The 17,802-nt window shown below is 37.9% G+C and overlaps 1 protein-coding gene across 1 annotated transcript; it reads right to left on the bottom strand.

Annotated features, from left to right (window-relative positions):
- Window positions 1–3,206: 3,206 nt before the first annotated feature.
- LOC143610343 (AT-hook motif nuclear-localized protein 27-like) lies at window positions 3,207–4,729 on the bottom strand. Its single transcript, XM_077084847.1, has 2 exons — window positions 4,361–4,729; window positions 3,207–3,627 (listed from the first exon to the last, which is right to left on the bottom strand). The coding sequence occupies exons 1-2, from the start codon at window positions 4,725–4,727 to the stop codon at window positions 3,251–3,253; spliced, it is 744 nt and encodes a 247-aa protein (XP_076940962.1). The 5' UTR covers window positions 4,728–4,729; the 3' UTR covers window positions 3,207–3,250.
- Window positions 4,730–17,802: the final 13,073 nt, after the last annotated feature.

Here is a 17,802-nt window from a genome sequence, read left to right as displayed (position 1 = left end):
CGGGCCTTCTTTTCGCACTATTGCGATATGAAAAGAATGGGAAAAATCGGATTCAGTTGTCAACTGCCCACGCAAAAACACCCAAATACTGGTTGGAACGGATATTTAATGGAAAGTTTGAAACTTCTTACTTTCCGATTCAATCTGCTATGCAGATAAGAATAAAAAAATTTGAAAGTTAACTTTATTTAAGAAAAATGATACGGTTTTCATATGATGGACATGTTGGAACGTGGAACCACGCCTTCTATACAAATGTTTTTCGCGAAAAATGTGCGAAGGTGACATGCGCTCTCATTTCAAGTATCACATCTCATGATAATCATTGATACATTGTTGGCATCTTTCTATAAAACAATGATAAACCGTAAAATTTGAATTTATGGTATGATAATTTATGTAATTAGTATTATTAAACTCTAAATACAATGGTTGAAACGCATTAAAAATGCTTAAAGCTAAAAACTTTAATTTAATTTAATTTTTTTAACGGCGGAAACTTCTTTGGTTTATTATTTTCAAAAGTCTTTATTTATGTATTTATTATTCTGCCGCTTTTCTTTTTCTTTCACGGGTTTTAAGAAGAATTTAGTAGCCTCAAACTTTGAATATTTAAGTTTCTATTGACTAAGTTTAAAGAAACCTAAAAAAATATGGAGTTTTAGAAATAGTATAATTTAGGATATATAAAAATAATAATGACACATTACGTTACTGACACTCATAAAGTATAAACTATTATTTTTGTTTGTGGTTTGATCACCATTGTTATTACTAATATATATAAAAAAGAATTTTGGCAAAGCTGGACTATGATTGGTTCATTTAGCAAGATTTCATTGGACCAAGTTTTGTTTTGTTTTTTTTTTGTTTGTTTTTTGTTTTAAACTTTGACAATTATATTTCTAACTATCTTTGTTGTGTTTGTTTTTTATTAGTTTAGTTCCAATACCAATATACCGTAACGGATGTGATAAAAACTGACATAATTTGCGTAGACTTAGCGCATTTTGTTTTAGTTATAGTACCATAATGAAACTGACCGAATGACAATTCTTTTTTTAGTCCGATTTTATAACGAACGTGAAAAACCCAACCAAATTTGCATAGACTCACCGCCAGGGACCAACAACGTTCAAGTTTCACCGACCAACGCTATCCCAATGTTCCATCTCAATTTTTATAACTTTTTTTTGTTTTAGTTTCCGTACAATAACACATGTAACAGAAACTGACCGAATTCACGTCAACTTACCGCCTCAACACTTAGGACCGGTAATGCTTGTGTCTTACCAATGTTCGGATTTACCAGTTGCGCCGGGTTAAAAACTAGTTTTTATATAAAAAGGTTTGTTTTTAACATTTACCATTTAGTATAAAACACCACACCCACTCCCTTTTTTTTAAGTAAACTATGGTTTTCATCCCTATAGTTTTTCAAAATCGCGGTTTTAGTTTAATAGTTTCAAATTTGTGATTTCCGTCTCCGTATTTTCATTTCACTTGCAATTAAACACAAATTCACTAATCCCGTTAAGTCTGGTCATTAAACCCATCAGCTTGTCCTTCACGTGAGGGAAAGTTTTGTCCTTTCCCCCCCAAAATACACCACAGCCTCACACATGAGGGGGCTTGCTAATTAGGATTGAGGTTTATTTGGAGAGAAAAATGACAAAACTGCCCCTCACGTGTAGGACACGCTGATGGTTTAATGACTAGACTTAATGAGATTAGTGAATCATAAGTACGGAATCGTAAATTCGAAACTATTAGATTAAAACCGCATATTTAAACAAACCACAGGAACAAAAACCACAGTTTACTTCATTTATTTTAAAACAACAACTTCATGAATCATCAAAATTTTTTCTTTTTCTTTTTTCTTTTTTGGGATAACATTAAAGTTGCTTTTTAAGTGGACAAACCTTAGTTCAAAACTCATGAAACTATGCACTTTACTTTCATGATTTGTAACTGTCATTTATTTACATTTATATAGAAAACAATAAAAATTATAAGTGGTACATGAACTTTATGAATCATCAAAATTGCTTCCTAAGTGGACAAAACTTAGTTCCCCAACTCATGAAAGTATGCACTTTACTTTCATGATTTGTTACCATCACCTCTTTACTTTTATATCTAGCTTTGAAAACCAATAAAAAAAATCACATATTTACTTGAACTTTAGAGCGATGGGAGCGCCTGCGGGTACCGGGATGCGGATATGATACCCACGTGAGAGAACGCTGCCGTATGTTGTTTAACCATAAGTTAGGTCACCTAAAATCCCGGGATGCGGATATGATACCCGCATGAGAGAACGCTGCCGTATGTTGTTTAACCATAAGTTAGGGTACCTAAAATCGGGTGCTGGTACCTGTGATTAGAGGTGCACAAATTGGGTTTTTTAAACACTCGGGAACCGGTTTCGGGTATGAATGGGTATTGGCAATACCCGAGTCGGGTTCGGTTACGAGTATTGTGTTTATAAACCATACTCTATGCATCGGGTTCGGATCGGGTATAAAACTGGGTATTTAAATAACCTATTTTTGGGTATTGAAAAAACCTTATTTCATGTTTTTTCATGCTTTTTTCCGGGTATTTATGGTATAGATTGAATTTTTTAAGGGGTACACTTTTAAGGGTATTTTTCAGGTATTTTTTGGGTATAGATCGGGTATTGGAAAAACCCGGTTCTAGGTATGGAATCAGTTCTGGTTTTCGGGTATTACCGGGTACAAATCGGGTCCGATTCGGGTATAAAAAACCCGGTTCCAGGTTTTTTTTGTCCGGTTCAGGGTTCGAGTTTTTTATGCACCTCTACTCGTTATGAAACGTAGGTGTCAATGTTGGAAATTCTAACTATTTGTGGGCTTAATGTATCATACTCAGTCATCAATCACCTTTTATAACTTATCTTAAAAAACGAAAAGAAAGTTAACTTTAGGCTATTTGAGATAAGTGTTTGCCTTTAGTTCAATGGCTTTGGGGTAATTTAGAGAGTAAATGACATGACAGTATGTTCCAAACTCATAAAACTATTTTCACGATACGTTTTTTTTCTTTTGAACGACATTAGTTTAACTGGCAGGTCAACGAAAAAAAGCTTTTATAATATATTCGCTTCTTACCCGAGTTCAAATCCTCTCACACATTGTGATTCGATTTCATATCAAGGCATCCAAATTAATCCCAACAAAATCATAAAACAACACAATTTCAAACTTCATTATTCAAATAAGTATCAATAATGAGTTCTTGAATTTGATCCCCAACCTATTACATCCCCAGAAAAAGGGTGATCAGAACCATCATTATTATTCCAGGCCACCGTGGCCGCGTTAAACACCGAAACCCCTCCCCCTCCACAGCTCGTTACTCCCGAACCCTGGGACGCGGTCGGTTGAACTTGCGCGTTACCCTCTCCACCGTCTTCCTCCGAATCCTCCACCGGAAGCCTCTCGAACACAGCATTCGCAAACGAAGCCGCTATTAGAACCACCGGAGTTGATGCGATCAACGGACCAACCGGAATCCCTCCTACCACCATCCCCTCTCCGCCAGCCAAAAATATCGATAGTCCGCTAGCGTTAGGAGGCGCGGGCGGCGGAAGCACCGTACCTTAAATACACCAACAAATTAGTTACTAGGGTGTACATTAAACTGAAAAAATAAAATAATCAAATAGAAAAAAAAAAAAAAAAAAAACCAACCAAACTTATAGATTCTTATTTTTTTATTCTAAATTTTATGTACTTTATAATAGTTTAATACTAAGTTTATTCCAAATATTTAATTAGAAATGCATAATATAATCAATTAATCACTTTCTAATTAAAAAAATTATGCCTAAATTCCTTTTTTTGACAATTTTTTTTTCCGGCCAACATTTTTCAAGAACAATTGGCAAAACCGAAAGCGCCAAAACAAAAAACCTAAAAAACTGAAACCGAATGGTTTTTAAGAACTCAAAAACTGACATTTCGGATTTGCCCAACACCAAACCTACCCAAACAAAATACCTAAAAAACAGAAACACAACGGTTTTCAGAAACTCATAAACTGAAATTTCAGTTTTAACCCAAAACTGAACCGACCCAAACAAAATACCTAAAAAACAGAAACCGAACGGTTTTCAATCAAAAACTCATAAACTGACATTTCAGTTTTTGTTTGGGTTTTATCCCAAAACTGAACCGTCCCAAACAAAAAACCTAAAAAGCTGAAACTGAACAATTTTCAAAAACTCAAAACCCGACATTCCAGTTGTTATTTCAAATTTATCCCAACACGACTCAACCCGACCCGTGCACACCGTAACAATTTTCAAGCACTCAATTTCCAAAACCCGTACCGGAAATCGAAAGAACCTCGAACCGTCCATGTAACGTCACAACATTCTTGACATCAGTCGGCTGACGCAACGTGACGTCAGCCGCACTGCCTGTTCCACTAAGAACAGACACTCCTCTGCCTCTCAGTCTAGCATAGACAGAGAGGCTTTCAACAATATCCGCACCCGCGGATATTTCAAGGACATGTGACCTAAGAGAATTCGGGGTGTCACGTGTCACAACAACAGGCGGCTTTGGCTTATTTTTCGAGCCAGGTGGCCGCCCACGGGAGCGGCAGACTGGACCGCCGCTCCCGTCAGGTGATGGGACGTCTAGTAAGTGGTGGAGGTGGCTGGGAGTTGATTGGTGGTCATCATAATCTGCCATTGAAGATGTTGAATACAATGTTTATTATTAATGTATATCAATGTATTCGTTTCATTGTATGGAAGTCTTCCCATGCTTTATCTTATCCTATATATAAATGTGAATCTCAAATTTGACTTACTTTTTATTTATTTATTTATTATAATAAGTTTAAGAGTTAGACCAATGTTTTAAAAACAGTTTATTGGTGGTATCGGATTGAGTTAAAAAAATAGTATAATCGGTTGAACCGGGCTATACAGAAAAATTCAACCAGTTAAATAGTTTATCTTAAAATCTCCTATAAACGTAGCTTTAACTCCAAAAATAATCCTAGAAAAATTATACCAGAATAAAAAATCATCCAAAAATCAATCCATACTAAAAAAATAATACTAAAGCACTCACTTTTAACAAAATAGTCATAAAGTTTATACGTTTCAATGTTAATTGTTGGGTTAAAATTAATTTCGAAAAAAATATGAGCCGCAAATATAAAAAATTTCTCAGACTTAAAACCAGTTTGCCGGTAAAAAACGGTATTTTAGAAAAAATCGTTGTTTCAAAGTTCTAGCAAACTGGTCAAAAATACCGGGCTCAATATACCGGCCTACTATGTGAAAGTTGGTTTAACCGGCTGGTTTGAATCGGTTTTAAAACACTGTGTTGGACCAAATGTTGTGGGCTCGTTTAGGAGTCCAAAACGAGTAGCACACCGCCCTAGCATCTCGTTTTGGCTCATCTTGTTTTGTTAGGTAGACAACGTTCGTTTTGTAAGGTGGTGGGGCCGGAACTTTGAAGGTGGGGGCGTTCATGCACGGTCTTAGATTTGATTTTTTAGCTCAATACAATGGTAGCCTCATGGGTTTTGTTATGGGAAGTTGTGGATTTGAGTCTCGTTCATGACAAATGTCATGTGTGAGTTAGAGGTTTTACTACAATGTGCCTTCTGACGGTGGGTTTCTTCTGGAATTGGTGGCAGCTCGGGTCACCAATGTTATTTACGATCGTGGGTGTGAATGGCCTTTTACCAGTGGGTATACCTGGTTGGCTACGCTTTTGTTGGGCATTTAAAAAAAGGTTTACAAATTATATTTTTAATCTAAAATGTTAAAATAACTGAGCAAACAAGTTGACTGATTGTGATCAAATTTAGCATTGGTTAAACTTAGGGCTGTAAACGAACCGAACGAACACGAACAAAGCCTTGTTCATGTTCGTTCGTTAAGAAAATAATGTGTTCACGAACGGTTCACGAACACTTACTGAACGAGATTTTATGTTCGTGTTCGTTCATTAAGGAAATTAATATGTTCACGAACACAAACGAACACAAATAAAATCGGCAACGCCTAGAGATTGAGACTGATGTATTCATCAGTGTGAATAATGAAAGCCTGTAAACGAATCAAATGAACACGAAAAATGGCATGTTCGTGTTCTTTCATTTAACTTTAAAAGAACACAAACACTTAATCGAACAAATATTTATGTTTATGTTCGTTTATTTAAAAATGGACATTTGTGTTCGTTTGTTTAAAATCTATACAAACATAACTGAACAAAGATAAACGAACATACATGAACAAATGTTAGGCATAAAAAAGTAGCTATCGTCCTCTTTTCTGAAGAATCGTATGGTTTTATTAACACAAACATAAACGAACTTAAATGAAAACACCTAAATGAACACAAATTAACAAATATAAAACCTTTAAGCAGATGACCTATCTAGATAATATTTAATTATTTTCTATTAATACATAAACGAACATAAATAAACGAACATAAACGAATGTTCATGAACATAAATGAACGAACGAAACATGTGTTCATGTTCGTTCGTTTAATTAAGCGAACACAAGTTTTTTGTTCAAGTTCGTTCATTTATTAAATAAACGAACTTCCCGCCGAACGGTTCACGAATAGTTCACCGAACGTTCAGTTCGTTTACAGGCCTAGACTTAAACTAGGAGTGCGAATTTATAACACGACATGAACCTAACATGAAATTCATGGATTGGGTATAAACTAGTTTGTGTTAGTTTCACGTTGAACCCGTTTTGATACACGGTTCGGGGTTACAGGATGACCCCTTTAACCCATTTACGTGTTACTTTTATTAAATTTTTTTTACCCATTCACGTTTAGCCCGTTTACGTATTATTTTTATTTATTTATTTTAAATGTGTTTTATGCAATAAGTTAAATTGGGAGGCTATCTTATGTAGGGTTATTCATGAGTCGAGCCAGGATAGTTTCGAGCTCGGGCTCGAAATTAAACGAGACAACTTTGCTAGACTCTAGCTCGATTTTGAAGTTAAACGGGCTTAAGATCGAGCCGAGCTTGGGTTGATTTTGGCTTGGTTACAAAAATGATCCAAATCAGCTTAGGATATTTCAAAATTAACTTTTTGTAACTAGTTTTATTCAAGATTTTATCGAGTGAGCCACGAGCCCGAACCTCAAGCTAGTTTATTCGAGCTTTGACAAAAGATCCAAAAATTAAAACTAAAAAGGAATCTGGCATAAACTTCTATAGTTAAATGTAATTGTTTATACAGACTCGTACTTTTCATTGTAAAAATGTAAAATTAAAGTATTAAAGACACCCAACAAAATCCAATTATACAAGTCATATAGACCATATAGACATCTATATAATCAACTATTACGATTCCTATACGACTCGTATTCGTATAGACGTGAGCCTCCGGAATACATGTCATAGAGTATTCACATTTGAAGGGTTGTTTTTTTTCTTTTTTTTTTAATATTTCTTATTATAGGTTTGGAGGCTAGTGAGTAGTGCTGGCTAATTTTGAATGAGTCTGAAATTGTCATCCATGTGTTGTACGTCTCATCCTAATGTCTGGTTGAAAAATTGAGTCAGAGAAAGATGACTGTCATCATATTTTTTAAGAAAAGTGATTCGAAGACATAAATATTGATTTAAATAATTCAAATTTTGATAGGTTATTATTGTAGTATTATCACAAAGATATATTTACAATTTTTGGGCTAGTTTACATGACAAAGGTACAAGCGTATCTCGGGTATCTCTTACATCCGTTTATGTTTGTAAACTTCTTGCTCGTATTCGCTCGTTAAAGAAATAAACTTGTACGTGAACGGTTCACAAACACTAATGAACACATACAGTGTTGACTAGAAAGAATGTTTTTTTTTAACATTCATATTCATATGTTAACTTTAAATATAACAAATTGCATGATGCTCATATATATTAATTTAATGATTAACTAGGATAGTGGCCCGTGTTACACACGGGTGGAAAAAATTTCAAGCGTCACATACACACACACACGTATATAGCTATCATAAGAATTCTTTACATTGTTTTCTACAAAACCACAAGATGTAGGAAAAAATATGTATAAATGGTGTGAATGAGAAACTATGTAAATATACATATAATTGAATTGCTAAATTAATAGTCATACTAAAAAAGGTAGCAAAAAATTAGTTATAAATAATTAATTGTAGTCAAAATCGGTTTTAAATCATTTGAAAGGAAATAGCAGGTTATGATTCTAGAAAGCATTAATTAGTGAGGTTATGATTTTACAAAATATAATTAGTGAATTATGTGGCAATTCTAGAGATGGAAACCTTGTAAACTTATGTGGATATCCTATTTGAAGACCATGTGGATATCTTGTTTTACTTTAATAATATAGTAAGAAGATTAGCATTATGATTAAAATTAATTGATTAATTATGTGAAAATTATAAGCATGGAAAGTGGATGACATGGAACATTAGGTGGATACCATAGGAGAAGGACAAGTGGACAAATTGGTTTTCCTTTAATATATTAGTTAGATGTAATAAAATCAAAGTAAATGTTAAGGCGTGTCTTGACAACCAATATATATTTATTCCTTTTGCTTTTGACACTTTTGGTTTCCTCGCACTTGAAGCTGTGGAGTTACTTACTCGTGTTCAGCGGGTCATGCATAGTAATGTTATGACTCGAATATCAGCAAATGCAGTTTTTAAAAGATTGGGTTTTACAATTTAAAAAGAGGTAGCGGCGCAGCTTGTTGCCCGCTTGCCTTGTGTAACTATGTAATCTAAACATTGAAATTTTTTATATTTAGGTTGGTTAAAAAAATGTTAAGTTATGAATTCAAAACTTTAAATGTTAAGTTTGACCAATGCTTGTGTATTATATATTGGTATAAATGCTAATTAACAGTAGGATTAAAATTAATTGATTAGTTATGTGAAAATTATAAGCATGGAAAGTGGATGACATGGAACATTAGGTGGACATCCTAGGAGGACAGCTGAACAAATTAGTTTTGATTTAATATATTAGTTAGATGATAATAATTTTGTTTAGATCTATATGTCATTAAAAAGCATTAAAAACCTTTAACAAACAAACACTAACAAGCATAAACCTTCAAACGAACACATTACTAAACGTTGTTCGTGTTTGTTCGTTTAGTTAATTAGACAAAATTTCTTGTTCATTTATTAAATATATAAGCATAAAGGAATTTCCTATCAAACAATTTACTGAACGTTCAGTTCATTTACAGCTCTAGATGGAAGTAGCATTTCTCATTAATAAAAAAAACTACATTCAAAACAATTCAATCTAAATAAAATTTTATTCCCAGAAAAGCTTATTTCAAATGTGAAATGACCTTTTTGGTCATCCACAGCTTCTCAATTCTCACCCTACACGTCAGTCAGCTACAACAAGATCACCGACATCCCCAACCAAATGATTGTGGGCCGTCTTAATTGCTTAGGTATTTTATACGGGTTTATCCAACGGCGTAACGCCACCGCCAACTGGTTTAACACAACCATACGGAGGCCTTAGGCGTCTTCAAATTATCTCTAGTTTCGGGAAAAACCCACTCACCTGAAGGCCCGCTGATGGTAAAACCCGGACGTTCTCAGGATCGAACTTGAAATCACAAAGATCTCAAGCTTCCTTCATTGAGCCTTCTATGTCCCAGGGGAGTATATTAGTTGGGGCCAGGAGTGGCCCGACCCCCTCCGTTTTTTTGCTCGTTAGTGTAAATTTATTATGTTCCGGCCGAAAATTTTATATAATGTAAATTTATCCGGCCGAAATTTTAAGCCTAGCCCCCTCTGGTTTATGATTTTTAAAAATACATATTGAAAAATTTAGGCTTGCTACCACTATACCATATTGGAAAGAATGAATTGCGGGTATTCTAACAAATTTAATAACTTTTTTTTATTTTATTTTTTGTATTATTATTATTATTATTATTATTTTCTTTTTTGATAAAAGTTGAAAAGAATTATTAAATAGAAGATAGTGGATTCTTACTTGGCAAGCACTAGTAAACAGTAATGTGGGGATTAAAAGATGAGTGTTACTTGGTTTGCTTAGATTTCATTTTCAAACTTTATGTGATAATTGTACTCGTGAGTTCAAACATGGATACTATTTAATTATTTATTGATAAAATAGTCTATTTCATAATAAATATAATAAAATATAAGGTCCAATGGTACTTCCCTTCATAAAGTTAAAAGATGTTAACTTGTGAGATATGTTAAATGCGACATATGCTAGACTCCATTCACACACAACATTACACACAATAATTTATGCTATATATTTGTATTTTAAAAAAGAATCCAAACTATTAATTAATGATTAATATTAATCTCAACTTTAACAGTGGTAATCTCATCTTTCAATTTTATTACAAATAATAATCCTAATATAACAAATCGTTAAATCTATTCTTAATACCTTCATAGGGCTGGCTTCGAGAAAGCAAAAAAATTTTAGGCCGAAACGAAAATTATTTTGGGCCGAAGGCGAATTTTTTTTGGGCCTTAATTAAAAGGAGTATTTGTTGGTTTTAAACAATTTAGTTTGATATGGACTTACTTGATTATAATTTAAATTGTATGAAAAACCTTTGTATAAACATATGATTAAACATATCTCAAATGAGACTAGAAACCAGAACCTTTTGGTTAGAGTAATACCCTTTGCGACTAGACCAAGCTAGTGGTTATGTAATTGAGTTTAAACCTAAATATACATATTGTTTTAATAAATACACATATAAATTTTTTTTAAAAATTCGGGCCTGTGGCCATCGACCACCTAGCGCCCTTAGGGCCGGCCCTGTACCTTCAAAGACTTTAAAAATGATCATCACCTACAAATAGAGGTGTATAAAGTCGGTTTTTTTTTTCAAACTGAACCGGTTTGCTCAAACCATAGTCCATACTGTTTTGACTCAAACCGCTTCGGTTTAGAAACCAGCTTAGGAACATGAAAGGTCAAACTAGTCCAAAACGATTCGCTTTAGAACCGGTTTGGTACTTCAGAATGGAAGCCGGTCCTGGAACCGACGGGCTGGATCGGTTTGGGACCTGGTTGGGTGGAACCGTTTTTTTACATCTCTACTTACAAATACACGTAAGTAGAGGTGTACAAAACAGGCTTTTTTCCCAAACCAAACCGGTTTGGTCAAAGCCTAGTCAAAACCAATTTGATGCAAGCCGGTTCGGTTTATAAGCAAGACCCCCTGGTCGGTTTGGTTTAGAACCGGTTTAAAACGGGTTTTTCTCAAACCAGTCCGGTTTTAAAACCAGTTTGGTAGTTTAAAAGAGGAACCGGTACCAAAACCGACGGTTTGGGTGAAACAGTTTTTCTTGTCAAACCGGTTTGGGTTGGTTTACAGTGAACCAGTCCCAAACCAGTTTTTTTTACACCTCTACACATAAGTATTTGTGATAAAGTTAAAGCCGCCGCTTAAGGCCCACTCCGATGGAGGCCCAAACTTTTCTAATATTTACACTTTTTAAATCAATAACCTTAATATATTCAGTCTGATCAACAAACATGTAACCCAACAAAATTTTAGCCCAATTAATATACATTTGGCCCAAAATATTTAACCCAAAAATAATTAACAATAATCGTATTATACATCTTGTATAGAAACAAACCGTCAACACTCATTCGATTAGAATTGAAGTGGTCGGCTAAGGGCAGACCAAGAGGGTAGTCGGGTCTCAACCGCCGTTGAGGGTCCGTAATCGAGAGAGGCCCGAAATTTATTTATTTTTTTATAAATATATATATAGGCCCATTATGTACTAGCATGGTAGATTGGCAATGTATAATCTTTATATATATTTTGTTGGGAACAAATTCTAACAATAACCTAGACACTCGTTCTTTGTATATATTAGAAACAATTTCTGAAAATCAGAGCCGGTTGGAGATTTAGGCAATCCGTGCGACCGGCCGTGGCACTTAATTTTTTGGGGCACAAATGTTTTTTATATCTATATTTTTTATATAATTTTTTAATTTTTTTATAAAATAGTTACAAATCTAAATCCTCTTATTAGATATTGAGCCCAATCTTTTTTACCCATAGCCCATTTGAGATGTTGAGCCTACAAGTCTTTTTAGTTCGTTACCTGTTAAGGCCTACGGGCCTTTTTATTTCAGCTCGGCCGAGACATTTAAATTCTCGGAGACGGCCCTGCTGAAAATAAATATCAAGAGATCATATAATTTAGAAAATTTATATTCTATAGCATTTACATTAGATAATATCAAGCAAAACTCTGAAGCCAGCGTGAGCCCGGTTAAGACAACATAGTGTGGCCAGCGTGAATGAGAGTGCGGTAGCCTAAATACAAGAGAGTCACTGTTTCTAAAATAAAAAGTGAATTCGTAATGCATTAGAGAACGAACACTCACATTCTCTCATTCACGTCACAAGTATCATTGCTCGTGCTCTTTCCTCGCCACATCCCTCTCTTTTCGCTTCCAAGTTCCAACGAAGCATTTGTTGACACCGCGAAGACATCATTTTGCTCCGAGTGAAACCTAACATTCTAAAGATATGAGGAAAGTTTTGCAAGTAACTTGTATTGTTAGTTGAGCCAAACAGTCATATACTGATTAGCAACTAATCCCACATGATTATCACTTATCAGCTAACTTAGGAATGTCTTCACAAAATTAAAATTTAATTTTATGTGCAAAAAATCATTTGGCATGCATATTCTACTACTACCACTATCACTGATTATTCTACAAATGGGGACAAAAAAAAGAGGGATGCGAATGATTTGTAGCAAAAAAAAAAATCATTCAAAAAAATAATAAAAAAATTTTTAAAAATCATAACTCAAAATAGAAAAAAACAAAAAATGTGAAAACACAATAATGTTTCCACCGTCTTCCTCGTTCACAAAAAAAAAAGACTCGAAAATTCACAATGTTAAAGAAAAGATCATTGTGTTTTTTGCTTATTTTCGTCATTGATTGTGTCTTTTTTCCTTGACATTGTGTCTTTTTGGGTATGTTTGGCAAAACTAGCCAGTGGCTGGTAGCTGGAAGCTGGTGACATGGTGGCTGGAAGCTAGTAGCTGTAGCTTTTAGATATATTTAGGTGTTAGGCAGAGTATCTGGAGCTTTTAATAAAATGTATAAAATGATCGAAATGGGCATAACTAAAAAAACATAATATTAAATGTATATATCTTGGAGGTTATTTAAGTAAATTTAAATACTAAAAGCTTGTAGCAGTTTCTAAACAATACTAGTAGGAGCTTCAAGCTTCAAGCTTTTTCCCTTAACCTAAAAGCTTCAACCAAACAAGACTTTTTATTATGTATGAGCTTTTTTTAAAGGCTTAAAGTTAGAAGCTCCTTGCCAAACATACCCTTTATTTTGGTATTGTGTTATATTACTTAGCATTGTGTTGTACTTTGTTTGGCATTGTGCTATATTTTACGACACATTGTGTCAGGCTGAATGCCCTTTGATAGCTATTTGACGATTAAAAATGAAGGTTTATCTTATTGGTATAATTTTGCCCAAAATGAGTAAGAGACTAAAAAACTTATGTGTTTATGGTGACTTAAAACATATGAGATGACTATAATAGCATAAGATATATAGATATTTTATAATTGATTACGCTAGCGATAACTTATACGCTCTTTTTGTATACATGTAAAATGGTTTAAAAAAATTATCTTTTCCCAATTGCATAAATGGTACAAGTGTATATAACAATGTGGAGGTCATGTAGGTGCTTTGTAGGGGTATGGTACTAAACCCGGCTTATGACCTTTATTTATTATGTCTGGCTTATTTTATTATATGGACTAATACAATATTATTGGGCTGAGGGGGTTTTGTGGAGGTAACCCTAACTGGGCTAGGCTCATTAGGGTACCATGATGGTGGCCATGAGGCTCCATATATAAGGAGGTCTCCATCTCCTTATTAAGGGTTGTTGTTGTTCTCAATAAGAGCCACCACCATAACCATTTTTGTGTCTGTAAACAAGAGATCCTCGAGATTTCTTAGCAGTCACCTCCACACCCCCAAAAGCCATTGCAGATCTGAGCGGAGAAGACGATCCGAGATTTGGTTAGATCTCAAGCTACCGGAGAAGAAGATCGAGTCGTGGTTCGTTCATCTCGAAGACCGGGAACATCGTCATGGATCAGGTCAGATTCATTTCATGCTTCTTCATTGGCGCCATCCGTGGGACCGGCAACGAGCTACCCTTCGATTTTCGTCTCGGTTCTCAGATCTGTTCATCCATTATTTCAGATCTGTGATTCATTTTTCTCCCAAGAAAAATCTAGATCTGGAAGTTTACAGAAAGATGCTTCAAGATTTGTTCTATTAAAGCTCAAAAAGATCCATATATCTAAAAGATGCTTCCAGATCTGTGCAAAAACGAAGCTGAAAAAGATTTGTAGATCCAAAAAAGAAACTACCTGATTCGGACGGTCAAGCCTCCGGATCTGTGATGGTTTTAAATTCTCTCCACTCCGAGCTTCAGATCTATTTTAGAGGAGGAATTTTTACACGATCCAAAAACTGAAAATTACAGATCTAACTTTCAATTTGTAGATCCAAAAATCTTTCAGATTTGTCTGCTTTATAAACAAGAAAAAAAAAATCAAACTATTAAGTCTAATATCTATCTTACCTCGCTCGCGCGAGACAAGACACACATTAGACTGGAGGGGCTTGAAGGGGTATGCACCCGCCTTAACATCGAGCGGGGCGGGTCAACCCACAAGATATAGACAAGAAGAGGCTTGAAATCAGGATGTCATGAAGACACAAAGCCAAAACCTATGCGCAAGCGCATGAAACATCTGCGCGTGGCGCATATCACATGCACACAACACACACATTTAGTGTGAGAATAAAGAGAAGACCTTGCGCATCCCCGAGATAGGCGCATAAAGGCCGCGCGTAAGCGACACACAACAAATGAGACAATAGTTTAATCCAAATCAGGATATGGACAACCATGATTGTACTCATCAGACAACCTTCCAGAAGACAACATGTGGGTTAGAGGACGACTCCATGCCTTTGGTTTTGTGTAGAAGACTCCGCCGCCATGCGTGAGCGCCCGCGGAAACCACCATGTGGGTCGTGCCTTTGGTTTTGCGCAGAAGACTTCGCCGCCATGCATGCGCGCCCGCGAGTCACCACTCCGCCGCCATGCAAGGGCACTGCGGAGGATCAAGATTCTGTTACCATGCATGCGTGCCACCGGAGATCAAGTCTCCGCTTCCATGCATACGCAGTGCCGAAGATCAAGACTTCGCCACTATGCATGTGCGCCCACGAGTCACCACTCAGCCGCCATGCATGCGCACTACCAAGGATCAAGCTTCCGCCGCCATGCATACGCGACCTTGGATCACCACTCCGCCTCCATGCATGCGCGCACCGCAGATCAACACTCCGACGCCATACAAGTGCGCTGCGGACAAACTCTCCCGGCCATGCATGCGCCGCATCGGAGGAACACCCCGACGCCATGCATGCGCAGTGCCGAGGGTCACTTACCGCGGGTCAACACCTGCGTGCCACCATGCATGCGCGCTGGCGGGTCCTCTCTCCGCCGCCATGCATGCGCAGTGCCGAGGGTTAAGACTCTATTGCCATGCATGCACGCCACCAGAGATCAAGTCTCTGCTTCCATGCATGCGCACTGCCGAGGATCAAGACTTTTCCGCGATGCATGCGCGCCCGCGAGTCACCACTCCGCCGCTATGCATGCGCACAGCCGCGGATCAACATTCCACCACCTATGGAAGATCCCGCGCACATGGAACGCAGCACAACTTAGAAAATGTTTCATGTAAAAGTTGTCAAGTTCGTAATCAAGGCTTTTTAAGCCATTATGAATAATGATACGCTCTATTTTTTCTTAACATGCGTTCTATTACCTTTTGCATACATGTTTCACACTTCCCTTTATTAATTTTGAGCAATATGACAACATTGTATTGACATCAAACTAAAAATAAAACGAAGTAAAACATACATGCGCGAGCTTCAAGCTCAGACGCGTTAACGAGTTTTAACTCTAAAACGTTAGGGCCTTAGCCCAATAATATGAGTCTTAGCTCAAATTACTCATAGCATCCATCCTACGTATTGCGCAGCTGGACCATAAAAATACCTAAGCACAACTAAGGCAAAGCGCGCTCAACCCTCCGCCATGCGTGCGCGCTCAACTCCCTCCATGCATGCGCGCTCAACTCCCGCCATGCATGCGTGCTCAACTCTCCGCCATAGCAGGTTGCATGCGCGCTCCCGGTGATTACTCTCCGCCATAGCGGGTTGCATGCGCGCTCCCAGCGATTTTACTCCGCCATAGCTGGTCGCATGCGAGCTCCCGGCGATTACTCTCCGCCATAACGGGTTGCATGCGCGCTCCCGGCGATTACTCTCCGCCATAGCGGGTTGCATGCGCGCTCCCGGCGATTACTCTCCGCCATAGCGGGTTGCATGCGCGCTCCCGGCGATTACTCTCCGCCATAGCGGGTTGCATGCGAGCTCCCGGCGATTACTCTCCGCCATAGCGGGTTGCATGCGCGCTCCCGGCGATTACTCTCCGCCATAGCGGGTTGCATGCGCGCTCCCGGCGATTACTCTCCGCCATAGCGGGTTGCATGCGCGCTCCCGGCGATTTTACTCCGCCATAGCTGGTCGCATGCGAGCTCCTGGCGATTTTACTCCGCCATAGCGGGTCGCATGCGCGCTTCCGGCGATTCTACCCCGCCATAGCGGGCCGCATGCGCACTCTCGACAATTTTACTCCGCCGCCATGCTTGTGCCCCGCGAATCAGCATTTTGCTGCCATGTATGCGCATCCGCGGGTCCTCAATACGCTGCCATGCATGCGCACCCGCGAATCCTCAATACGCTGCCATGCATGCGCACCCGCGAATCCTCACTACGCTGCCATGCTTGCGTGCCGTGAATCAACATTCTGCTGCCATGTATGCGCATCCGCGGGTCCTCAATACGCTGCCATGCATGCGCACCCGCGAATCCTCACTACGCTGCCATGCTTGCGCGCCGTGGATCAACATTCTGCTGCCATGTATGCGCATCCGCGGATCTTTAGTATGCCGCCATGCATGCGCGCCGCGAATCAGCATTCTGCTGCCATGTATGCGCATCCGCGGGTCCTCAATACGCGCCATACTTAAAGGTTGGGAATCCTCATAAACCCATACGGCTACGCGCCACACTTAAAGGTTGGGAATCCTCATAAACCCATACGGCTACGCGTCACACTTAAAGGTTGGGAATCCTCATAAACCCATACGGCTACGCGCCACACTTAAAGGTTGGGAATCCTCATAAACCCATACGGCTACGCGCCACACTTAAAGGTTGGGAATCCTCATAAACCCATACGGCTACGCGCCACACTTAAAGGTTGGGAATCCTTATAAACCCACATGGCCACGCGCCAAACATAAAGGTCGGGAGCCTAATAATATCCCACAAGGCCACGCGCCAAACATAATGGTCGGGAGCCTAATAATATCCCAAACGGCCACGCGCCAACGTAGGTTGGGCACACCTCATAATTTTCCCGAGGCTGGGAACCTTGTAATACATCCACTTTTAGTTGATATGTTTTTGCAGGTTCGGCTACGAGTGGCACAAGCACCTATGACATTGTTATTATTATCTGGCCGTTTGTGACTCCATTATTATTTTGAAGACAAGCCGGGATAGTCATCCTGCGTAGAA

Source organism: Bidens hawaiensis, unplaced genomic scaffold, assembly GCF_021521415.1.
Source record: "Bidens hawaiensis isolate Kalapana, Puna unplaced genomic scaffold, B.hawaiensis_p1.1 tig00025760_1, whole genome shotgun sequence".
In the NCBI taxonomy this organism is placed as follows: Eukaryota; Viridiplantae; Streptophyta; class Magnoliopsida; order Asterales; family Asteraceae; genus Bidens; species Bidens hawaiensis.
The sequence above is the reverse complement of the archived record's forward strand: the minus strand, read 5'-3'. Positions and strand labels throughout refer to the sequence as shown.